This window comes from Protobothrops mucrosquamatus, unplaced genomic scaffold (assembly GCF_001527695.2).
Source record: "Protobothrops mucrosquamatus isolate PMUCROS unplaced genomic scaffold, P.Mucros_1.0 scaffold1851, whole genome shotgun sequence".
Taxonomy (NCBI): domain Eukaryota; kingdom Metazoa; phylum Chordata; class Lepidosauria; order Squamata; family Viperidae; genus Protobothrops; species Protobothrops mucrosquamatus.
Window position 1 is genome coordinate 45,238 of NW_015387981.1, and position 12,429 is coordinate 57,666.

Consider the following 12,429-nt stretch of genomic DNA (forward strand, 5'->3'; position numbering starts at 1 on the left):
TATCTAAATCCAGAATAACAGAGATGGAAGGGACCTTGGAGGTCTTCTAGTCCAACCCCCTGCTCAGGCAGGAAACCCAATACCAATTCAGACAAATGGTTGTCCAGTCTCTTCTTAAAAACTTCCAGTGTTGGAGCATTCACCGCTTCTGGAGGCAAGTCGTTCCACTGATTAATTGTTCTGTCAGGAAATTTCTCCTTAGTTCTAGCTTGCTTCTCTCCTTGATTAGTTTCCATCCATTGTTTCTTGTCTTGCCTTCTGGTGCTTTGGAAAATAGGTTGACCCCCTTTTCTTTGGGGCAGCCCCTTAAATATTGGAATATTGCAATCATGTCATTCCCTAATCCTTCTTTTCATTAGACATACCAACTTCCTGCAACCGTTCTTCATCGGTTTTAGCCTTCAGTCCCCTAATCATCTTTGTTGCTCTTCTCTGTACTCTTTCTAGCGTCTCAACATCTTTTTTACATTGTGGAGACCAAAACTGGATGCAGTATTCCAAGTGTGGCCTTACCAAGGCATTGTAAAGTGGTATCAACACTTCACGTGATTTCTTAATGGCCAAAATAGGTTTATTGTTTCACAGCAAGAGGATTATCTTACTGTATGTCACAGTAGAAAGGCAAATGGAGAACTTTTCAGTTGAAGTAGACGTTGGTGGCAGGAAAGGATGAGATGACCAGCAATGATAGGAAATGGAAAGGAACAGTGAAAAATTGCAAGCAACAGAGACCAGGCCTAATATAACATTTGTACCTTTCTGCTATGGGAATTTAAGAAAAGGTGGCTTGTATCTGCCATTCTGATAGATTTTTTCTGCATATCTGGTCTCTGAAGTACACCTGGGGATCTCTTTGGATCAGATAGCACCAAGGTTCGGCTAAAGACAAAATAAGGATTCACAATCAGAGTCCTTCTCTGTCCCTGTCCCACCTACTTTTAGGAGAGCAGCCTTTAAAGCCAACTTGACCTTGACTTCCCAAACATTGCTCTCATTGTAGACATCTCTCTTTGGAGGGCCAATTTGTGTAGTGGTTAAGATGCTGGTCTAGAAACCAGGAGACGGTGAGTTCTAGTCCCACCTTAGCCAGGAAAGTCATCTGTGTGACTTTGGGCCAATCACCAGGAGACGGTGAGTTCTAGTCTCACTTTAGCCAGGAAAGCCAGCTGAGTGACTTTGGACCAATCCCCAGGTAACGGTGAGTTCTAGTCCCACCTTAGGCATGAGTCATCTGTGTGACTTTGGGCCAATCACCAGGAGACGGTGAGTTCTAGTCCTGCCTTAGCCAGGAAAGCCAGCTGGGTGACTTTGGGCCAATCACCAGGAGACGGTGAGTTCTAGTCCCACCTTAGGCATGAAAGTCGTCTGGGTGACTTTGGGCCAATCACCAGGAGATGGTGAATTCTAGTGCCACCTTAGGTATGAAAGCTGGCTTGGTGACTTTGGGCCAGTCCCTCCCTCTCAGTCCAACCCACTTTACAGGGTTGTTACTGTGAGGAAAATAGGAAGAGGAAGGAGTATTATATATGTTTGCTGACTTGAGTTACTTATAAAGTAAAAATGGCGGGGTAAAAATCGAAGAAATACATAAATAAATTTAATGGGCCACTGAGCCCTTTCCTCATGCAGAGTACAACTGGATAAATCATGGCAGCTAGGAAGTAAAGGCTGAAATGTAATTGCAGTCTAGATAATTATGCATGGCTCTGAAGAAAGCAGACAGATTTTTTTTAAAAAAAATCTTTTTCCTGTATTCATTTTTTATTTATTTCCTAATTTCTTTCTCCCCACCCCACCGAGAGTTTAATCCTCATTCGACCAATCAATTGAATAGTAATAGATGCAGTTCGGTGGCATTATATCTTCACACAATGTATAATTCATGAAATTCACTGCCCCGAGACATAGTAGTTACACTTATGGCTGTTCCATGGTGATTAATCACGTTGGCATGAATGTGAGATTTTATAGAGCCCAAGAATGCTACCGTATGCAGAAGCAGCAATGAAACTGGGTGGTTGTTTTTTTTTTTTGTAATGTTCCCCATCTATCTTGCAACTTGTTTCCATCATCCCCAGCTGCCATGGCCAGCGATGGCAAGAACGTGTAAACCATAGATAGGGAACTCATCAAATTTGCAGATGACACCAAAGTGGCAGGCTGCATTAACAGAAGGATAGAATCAAGATCACATGAAGTGTTAATACCACTTTACAATGCCTTGGTAAGGCCACAGTTGGAATACTGCATCCAGTTTCGGTCAACAGGATGTAAAAACGATGTTGAGACTCCAGAAAAAGTACAGAGAAGAGCAACAAAGATGATCAGGGGACTGGAGGCTAAAACATGTGAAGAACGGTTGCTGGAATTGGGTATGTCTAGTTTAATGAAAAGAAGTAAGGGTGATATGGCAGCACTGTTCCAATATCTCAGGAGTTGCCACAAAGAAGAGGGAGTCAAGCTATTCTCCAAAGCACCTGAAGGCAGAACAAGAAGCAACGGATGGAAACAAATCAAGGAGTGAAGCAATCTAGAATTAACAGTTAGAACAATTAATCAGTGGAACAGCTTGCCTCCAGAAGTTGTGAATGTTCCAATACTGGAGGTTTTTAAGAAGAGACTGGACAGCCATTTGTCTGAAATGATATAGGGTTTCCTGCCTGAGCAGGGGGTTGGACTAGAAGACCTCCAAAGTCCCTTCCAACTCTGTTATTCTATTCTATTCTATTCTATTCTATTCTATTCTATTCTATTCTATTCTATTCTATTCTATTCTACTCTACTCTACTCTACTCTACTCTACTCTACTCTACTCTACTCTATGTTGAAAGATACCAGGTTTTTTCCTTCCAGCAAGTTGGAAAAGACCAGGTTATGGCCCTCAAGCAGTGGGCTACAGTAGTTATCTGTATAATACTGAACTAACAGTGCCCAATATTTCTAATAAGTAGAAATATTGTGGTAACATATGGCTTCTCCAATACAGGTAGTCCTTGACTTACGACCACAATTGAGCCCGAAATGTATGTTGCTAAGGGAAAAATGGGACAAAACTCACTCAACAAATGTTTCACTTAGCAACAGAAATTTGGGGCTCAATTGTGGCCGTAAGTCGAGGATTATCTGTAGTTTCTCGGTGGCATCCAGTTATCTGATTTGGGTAAGACTGCAAAATTAAATGGCTCTGTAATGTACCTTCTAAATCAGAGTTTCTCAACCTTGGTAACTTTAAGATATGTGGTCTTCAACTCCCAGAATTCCCCAGCTAGCCTTGCTGGCTAGAGAATTCTGGGAGATGAAGTCCACACATCTTAAAAGTTGCCAAGGTTGAGAAATACAGCACTTTTCCCCCCATCTGAACCTTAGATAGATTGCCTGCCTGTAGCAATTCAGAACCCACAATTCTATGGATTGGCTGGATCAATTGTGGTCTCCAACCATTCTGGGTTTGTGGACCGGCATGGGGGAGAGGGGATGGTAGCTCCATTTGCACAAGGGGCAGGCCCACACACCAGTGGTGGGATTCAAATATGCGAACAACCGATTCTCTGTGTGGATACCGCTTCCAGAAGTCCATTCTGGGACCGGGCAACAAAAAATTAGCTACCGATTCTGCTGAAGTGGTGCGAACTAGCTGAATCCCACCACTGACACACACCACGTCACTTGAACAAATGGAGCCAAGTGCGCATACACTTGGCTGCTGCGCACGCAGGTGGAGTTGTGAGTGCACACATACACAATTGCCCGGTCCTGAATAGGCCACGGCCTGGGGTTGGGGACCCCTGAATTAAAAGACAGATTGGCTATCCTATATCTACCTGATGTCTTAGAATTTGATTCCCATTAGCCCAAGTCATAATGACTAAAGCAAGGGTAGGCAACGTTGGCTTTTTTATGACTCGTGGACTTCAATTCCCAGAATTCCTGAGCCAGCCATGCTGAGGAGAAAGGGAGAGGTTTCCAAGCTGAGCCATGCTGGCTCAGGAATTCTGGGAGTTGAAGTCCGCGAGTCATAAAAGAGCCAAGGTTGCCTACCCCTGAGCTAAAGGCAAGGAATTGTCGAGTCATACTACAAAACCCTACTCCTCACCCAACCAGAAGTAAACATAACCATTTTCCTATACAGGAGTCCTTGACTTATGACCACAATTGAGGGCAAAGTTTCTGTTACTAAGCGAGATAGTTATTAAGTAAGCTTTGTTGTATGATAGTATTAAATAAACTTACTACGATCTTTTGGTTAGCTAAGAGTAGAAAGGCCGCGGATCAGGCATTCGGACAACCTGTTAAATCCTCAACTAACCCGGAAGATGTATTTTCTAGACCAGGGCTCTTCAAACCTGGCCCTTTTATGAACTTGTGGACTTCAACTCCCAGAATTCCTCAGCCAGGCACGCTGGCTGAGGAATTCTGGGAGTTGAAGTCCACAAGTTCATAAAAGGGCCAAGTGGGAAGACCCCTGTTCTAGACAGACCTTGGGTAGGCTCTGAATCTGCAGACACTCATTCTCTGCTGTTGTGGTTTACTCAAAACAGGTTAGTTAGTTCTCCCTTCACCACACCCAAGTCCCCTGGTTTAGCACACACGTTACCTGTGCCCCATAAGTCACTCCTTTAAACCAAACATTTAGTTCTTCTAAAGTTGAACTGGAGTTCTTTGAATGATCTCATTAGTTACAGCATCTTCTGGAGGTGGAGACTGGATAACAATCAGAATGAACAAGTGAGCCTCTATAAATAACTTGGGGTGTTATTCAACCTTCCACAGCAGGAAGTGTAGGCATCAATTATTTAACTGAAAAAAAATGCCTTGAGAAGCGCTGTTGCTGTTCACAGGTATTTCGAGTTGGAAAGGTGATTATTAAGTCCCTGCAGCTCTCAAAGGTTTTTGGAGGAGAGGAAATACGGTAATTCGGCTATTGCTGTGCTCAGATTTATATGCCTAGAGATAATGGGCCCATTTGAGGATGGTCCAGGCTAAATTTCTCCCATCAATTTCAGTTCTAGCTCGTTGGCACCAAATGCTCTATATTACACTTCAAGACTGGATTCAATAAAGGCTTAGGTCTGGCTTTAAATCTGTTTTGATCTCTAGTCCAAATTGATTTCCCCCCTGACCCATCTAAATCTGTTAATGGTAGCTGATCATTCCAGGTCTGGCGGGGAAAGAATTTTGTCCGATAAGCTTTCCTTCTATAGATTTCTCTAAGGAAAATGTGATTAAACAGCATTTACGGGATCCTAATTGGCAGAAAAATCTAAGGGCCAATGCCAACTCTTCTCTGTTAATGGGTGTGAAAAGCAGACTGAAGCCGTCTGCAGATATTTCATATTACGTTAGCTAAAGATGGTGCCTATCCAGTAGTACATTTTGTGCCACACGTTACAGAATAATGGAAGAGACCTTAGAGGTCTTCTAGTCCAACACTTTGCTCAAGTAGGAGACCTACAACATTTTGGACAAATGGCTTCCCAACCTCTTCTTAAAAACCCAATGATGGAGCCACTCACAATTCCTAGAGACAAGCTGTTCCACTGATGAATTCTTCTCGCTGAGACGGAATTTCTCCTTAGTTCTAGGTTAGATCACTCTTTAATGATCTTCCATCCATTACTTTTTGCCTTGCCCTCAGGTGCTTTGGAGAATAGGTCAACCCCCTCTTCTCTGTGACAATCCCTCAAATATTGGATGACTGCTGTCATGTCACCTCTTCTCTTTGTTAGACTAAATCAGGGGTAGGCAACCTTGGCTCTTTTATGACTCGTGGACTTCAACTCCCAGAATTCCTGAGCCAGCCATGCTGAGGGGAAAGGGAGAGGTTTCCAAGCTGAGCCATGCTGGCTCAGGAATGCTGGGAGTTGAAGTCCACGAGTCATAAAAGAGCCAAGGTTGCCTACCCCTGGAGTAAACATATCCAATTCCTGCAGTCATTCATCACACACTTTAGCCTCCAGTCCCCTAATCCTCTTTGTTTTTCTTCTCTGTACTCTTTCTAGAGTCTCAACATCTTTTTTATATCGTGGCAAACAAAACTGGATGCGGTTATTCCAAGTGTGGCCTTACCAAGGCATTGTAAAGTGGTATTAACACTTCACGTGATCTTGATACCAACTTTCTGTTGATGCAGCCTAGGAGCCCATTGGCTTTTTGGTAGCTGTAGCAAAAGCGTCTCTGCCTTTAAAGGTATTAAAAGGAAAGGGCTGGGCTAGATTCCTGCCTTTGCACGGGATATTCATTGTTACTGCCTTCTTTACGGATGCTTCTTGACTATCCAACCTTAGCCTGCATTCTTTGGACTTTCATCCCAGTGGGCAAATGAAAATATTGTAATTGCAGTGATTGTGTGTTTGCAGAAGGTTAAGGTAGTTTGAACATGGCCTTCTCTGTTGTTCTCTATATAAAATAGTACCTCATTTTCACTGCTATTAAAACTTGGCAAATGTGTGTGCGTGTAAGAAAGAGTGAGAGGGTACTGTTCTGTACCTTCTCAAAGACCAGTCTCAATAACAATATTTGAGGGGCTCCTACAAAGAAGAAAGGGTCAAGCTATACTCCAAAGCACCAGAAGACAATGCAAGAAACAATGGTTGGAAACTAATCTAAGAGAGAAGCAACCTGGAATTAAGGAGAAACTTCCTGACACTGAGGACAATTAACCAGTGGAACAGCTTTGCCTCCAAAAGGTGTGAATGCTCCAACACTGGAAGTTTTTAAGAATTGTCCATTGTCCAAAGACACCGTTGTCCAGTCTCTTTGAACAGGGAGTTGGGCTAGAAGACCTCCAAGGTCCTGTCCAACTGTCTTATTCTATGATTCCAACTGATTAAAAGTGGTTAAAATGTATGAGGGTGCCAATTTCATAAGTGAACAGTTGGTTATTCCACTGGATATCTTTCTTACATTGGTTTAAGAATTTAATTTGCATGCCTAACATAAATGGCATGTTAATCACCACTGGGCAAGTGTAGCAATAGGACACAGAATCCGGTCTACACAATGGCTCATTTGAGATTTCCCAATTTCTTGTAATTGGCTTATTATGGATAATTTGATAGTAAAGGAGGATATTTTTTTATACGGCGCTGTGTATTTTTGTATGTGTTCTGTTGTTTTGATTGGAACAATAAGATATCTATTGGATTTACTATTTCTTAAAAGAAACCTAGTTGAAATTAAGAATATTAAATAAAAATAGGGTTTTTTTTACCACCAAGTAAGATAAGCTTTATTGTCTTTTTTAATTGATGGTCCGCATGCGACAAACGAACCAGCACAAGAAAGATTTTCCATCCAATCCAGCCTCATGTCTAATAGTTCTTAAAATAGTTTTTTTTCATTTTCTTTTTAATCAGCCAAACTTCCTTCCTTCCTTCCTTCCTTTTCCTTCCTTCCTTTTCCTTCCTTCCTCTTTCTTTCTTCCTTCCTTCCTTCCTTCCTTCCTTCCTTCCTTCCTTCCTTCCTTCCTTCCTTCCTTCCTTCCTTCCTCTTTCTTTCTTTCTCTCTTTCTTTCCTCTCTCTCTTTCTTTACAAATAACCCAAGGCGGCAAACATATTCAAGCCACCTTCTTCCTTCTATTTTCCCCACAGCAACTGTTGAGAGGCGAGTTGGGTTGAGAGAGAATGACTCGCCCAAGGTCACCCAAATGGCATTCATGCCTAAAGCGGGACTAGAACTCACCGTCTCCAGCTTTCTAGTCTGGTGCCTTACACCTTGTGACTTGATCTAGCATTTGTGTAAACAGACACGAGGCCAAGCCTAAAGCGTGTAGCTTGCAAGACCTCAGGAGAGAAACATCTGACCGGTACACTGATTACTGCAGTGTATCAACGTAGAGCAATTACAACCTTTGGACCAGGGGAGGCTGTGTTTTCAGTGGGGTCTGACTTTGCCACAAGATTTTGCAATCGCTACCTAGTGCTCTTGATTAAAATCACATTTCTGACCTCTCCAGATGCTTCTGAAGCAAACGAGGGCCATTAAACAAAACCTCTGCACTGGAGACGGGGGGGGGGGGGGGCTAACTCCAAGAATGGTTTGCTCCTGTTTTGATAAACCACGGTGTCTAGAGAAAAAAAACAACAACAACAGTGCACAGAAGATGGCAAAATGGCCACAGCGAACATCTATTTTTTGAGCTCCCCCAGAAGGATGCTTAATGAATGTGCAACCTGTTTCAGAATCCTTGAGTATGTGAGGGTGGTGGTGATGAACATAGAATCATATGGCTGGAAAGGACCTCAGAGGACCTCCTAAAGTCCAACTCTCTGCTCAAGAAAGGAGTCTAATGTCATCCCACTCAAACGGTTGTCCATTCTGTTTTTGAAAGCCTCCAGTGATGCGGCACCCATAACTCCAGGAGGAAAGCTATTCCACTGATTAATTGTTCTCAGTATCATAAAATGTCTTCTTACTTCTAGGATGGATCTCTCTTTAAGAAGCTTCCACCCATTATTTCTTGTCCTGCTCTCTGGTGCTTCAGAGAATGAGTCAATCCCCTCTTCTCTATGACAGCCCCTCAAGGACTGGAAGACAGCTATCATGTCCCCCCAATCCTTCTCTTTTGATAAGCTAGACCAGGGGTGGGCAACCTTGGCTCTTTTATGACTCGTGGACTTCAACTCCCAGAATTCCTGAGCAAGCCACGCTGAGGGGAAAGGGAGAGGTTTCCAAGCTGAGTCATGCTGGCTCAGGAATTCTGGGAGTTGAAGTCCACGAGTCATAAAAGAGCCAAGGTTGCCTACCCCTGGGCTAGACATACCTAGTTCCTTCAACTGTTCATCATATGATTTAGCCTCAGACCCTTTATCATCTTTGTTGCTCTTCTCAGCACTCTTTCTAGAGTCACAACATCTTTTTTTATATCATGGTGACCAGAACTGGATGCAGTATTCCAAGTGTGGTCTCACCAGTGCGGTATAGGCCCACATATAACAATAGCACTTAGACTTATATACCGCTTTACAATGCTTTACAGCACTCTCTAAGCGGTTTATAGAGTCAGCATATTGGTCCCCACAATTTGGGTCCTCATTTTACCAACCTCGAAAGGATGGAAGGCTGAGTCAACCTTGAGCCGGTCAGGATCGAACTCCAGGCTGTGGGCAGAGTCAGCCTGCAATATTAACCATTCTAACCACTGCACCACCACAAAGCCTTGCAACACACATGCTTCACTTCTCCAGGCTCCCTCCAACCCCAAGAACAGCAGTTTTGCCAATATATTAAAGCTTGTGCAAGCTAATATGGTTAAGCTAAGAACAGTTTTGGATTTTAAGAAAAAATAAATTCCCATTCTAGACTTCGAGCATAGAAGGCAATTCGCCCCATGTACTTTATTATGCTCATTACGGGCCAATGAAGTTTGCCCTGAAATACTTTAAACGGCAAATTGTCACACATCGTGCTTGATTGCTTTCCTCAATTTTTTTATGCATCTCTGTATTTTACAAGGGTTAAGTATTGATTGCTCCGCTCCTTGCTTTTCAAATGGGAGATGTAGCTATCGGTTATGTTACACAGCCAGGAGGAAAACATAAAATGAATATTTACCAGCTCTGCTCAGCAAGATTTTAGTTTTGGAGCTACATTTTAATGCCAATACATTCTGGGATGAATAGTATAAGAGTTTCTGGAAGGGGAGTCCTCTTTTACCTTAAAAAACGCAAACCACTTGTAGCTATTCAAGACAATCTCAAAGCCCTGGTTGTAAATTATGGTGAAAAAGCCGTAATTCCCTCGATCGTCCTCAGCTATGTCAAGTTTCTGAAGATGTACGGTTATTTTTTTCTCCACAGGACCTAAAAATGAAACAGCAAAGAGTTTTTCAGTTAACTGAAGATGAAGAGCTGACATAGCAGTAACAGTGTTAACTGCATATTCCTTAATATGCAATAATATTGTTTTAAAAAACTCCACTGTTTTTATCTGGCCTGACTGAATTCAGACCTGAGATTAATTGGTAAAAAAGCAGGCTTTAAATGTCTGACTAAATATGCAAGCATATAAATCCCCCTTTCCAATTTTCTGTCAATCTGTTTGAGGCCCAGCTTAAGAACTGCATCAAAATATATATTAATTGCTCTGCCGGTAGTAAATAAACTGGTAATAACTCAGTGATAGAAATTAGATTCTACCCCATAACCTGACATATGGTTAAACCAAGTACAGTATATACCGTAGTATCTATAGAAATATTAATAGATAAAATATATTAATATAGCAGACACAAAAAGGTATTTATGATATGTGGTAGTTTTTATGAATGTTATTAATAAAGAAAAGAACAAGATTCTTCAGCATTATAAAATACTCTGGTCCAATTATATTATATTATTAAAATACATAGGGAAAATACAAATAATAGTGAAAATACTAGACAAAATAGCACGAGACAAAATTTATCTTTTTATGAACTTAGAAAGTCGAATTATAAAAACCACATAAACACTCAAATAGAAAACAACATATCGAACCGATCAAATTACAAGACTTGTTATGGTAGAAAAGTCAAACTGGAAAAGTCAAATGTTTCTTTTGTTCACTTTACTTCCTTTTGCTTTTGATCGTATTTCTTTCTGATGATGATGTCTTTAGATATTAATATTGCAGTGTTATTTTAAATAATGCCTACAATCTACAAAGGAGATTTTTTTTAAAAAAAGATTATGCTATGAACGTTGTCTTCTGTTCTTTATTTTTAAACAAAGCCCTAAAACATAATTTGCCATTTAAAAAAAACAGATAAAATTCTCCTTCTAGTTGAGCTGAAATGCTTAACAATTTATTCAGTTCTTGGTATTCTCCAAACTTGCTTGCAGATATTTCATTACCCAACTAGGTACCATCATCAGTGCAAATGAAATGAAACAACACTGTGTTGTTCAGTGTGGATAGAGATTAACGATTTGGGATCGTGGTATTTGACTGCCAGCCGGTGTTCATGGATCCCGTTTTTTAACTGGCGTGATGTTTGCCCCATATTAAATTGCTTGCAATGGTTACAGCTGATTTTGTAGATTACATTTTTCGCACTTACAACAATTGCACCATCCCCATGGTCACGTGATTTAAATTCAGATGCTTGGAACTGGCTCTTATGAACAGAAAAATGCTGACATCCCCTCAACTCCGCTGAAGATGTCACCTAGCCTGGTAACGAAACATTTGGAAACCAAACCACAAGCTCGGAGAACGAACCTTCACCCTCAATAATAAGTATTTATGCTTGAAAAATATTGGGATTTAACCACTGAAATACAGAGATTACATGAAGGTATTTCTCCAAATTATTGCACTATCAGGGGGTGCAACAATAGAAGCTGTCACCCCCCAAAAGAAAAGAACTCTTAAAAATTAGAATCGATTCATTTTACAGCATTATGTTACAAAATCCAGGTTGACTTGGAGCCATCCAAATGACACACATATACTGGTAGTCCTTGACTTACAGCCACGACTGAGCCTAAAATTTCTATCGCTAAGCAAGACAGTTGTTAAGTGAGTTTTGCTCCATTTTACGACCTTTCTTATCACAGGGTTAAGTGAATCACTGCAGATGTTAAGTTAGTAACATGGTTGTTAAGTGAATCTGGCTTCCCCCTTGACTTTGCTCATCAGACGTTCACAAGAGAGGATCACATGATCCAAGGTCACTGCAACAGTCATAAACACACGCCAGTTGCCATGCATCTGAATTCTGATCACATGACAATGGGGATGCTACAACGGTGGTAAGTATGAAAAACGGTCACTTTTTTCAGTGCTGTTGTAACTTTGAACGGTCACTAAATGAATGGTTATAAGGAATACTGCATCCAGTTTTGGTTACCACGATGTAAAAAAGATGTTGAGACTCTAGAAAGAGTACAGAGAATAGCAACAAAGATGATTAGGGGACTGGAGGCCAAAGCACATAAGGAACGGCTGCTGGAATTGGGTATGTCTAGTTTAATGAAGAGGAAGACGAGGGGGGACATGATAGCAGTATTCCAATATCTCAGGGGCTGCCACAAAGAAGAGGGAGTCAAGCTATTCTCCAAGGCCCCTGAAGGCAGGGCAAGAAGCAACGGGTGGAAACTAACCAAGGAGAGAAGCAACCTAGAACTAAGGAGAAACTTCCTGACAGTTAGAACAATTAACCAGTGTAACAACCTGCCTCCAGAAGCGGTGAATGCGCCAATACTGGAAGTTTTTAAGAAGAGACTGGACAGCCATTTGTCTGAAATGGTATAGGGTTTCCTGCCTGAGCAGGGGGTTGGACTAGATGACCTCCAAGGTCCCTTTCAACTTTATTATTATTATTATTATTATTATTATTATTATTATTATTATTATTGACAAACTGTACACACACACACACACACACACGAGGGAGGGAGGGAGGGAGGGAGGGAGGGAGAGGGAGGGAGAGAGAGAGAGAGAGAGAG

At 41.5% G+C, this 12,429-nt stretch overlaps 1 protein-coding gene across 1 annotated transcript in view; it reads right to left on the minus strand.

Moving 5' to 3' along the window:
- CTSC (cathepsin C) overlaps window positions 1–12,429 on the minus strand; it is a 37,275-nt gene that overhangs the window by 18,237 nt on the left and 6,609 nt on the right. Inside the window, exon 2 of the mRNA XM_029285553.1 lies at window positions 9,656–9,790. Coding sequence (XP_029141386.1) covers window positions 9,656–9,790 — 135 coding nt within the window. The remainder of the gene's footprint in view (window positions 1–9,655; window positions 9,791–12,429) is intronic.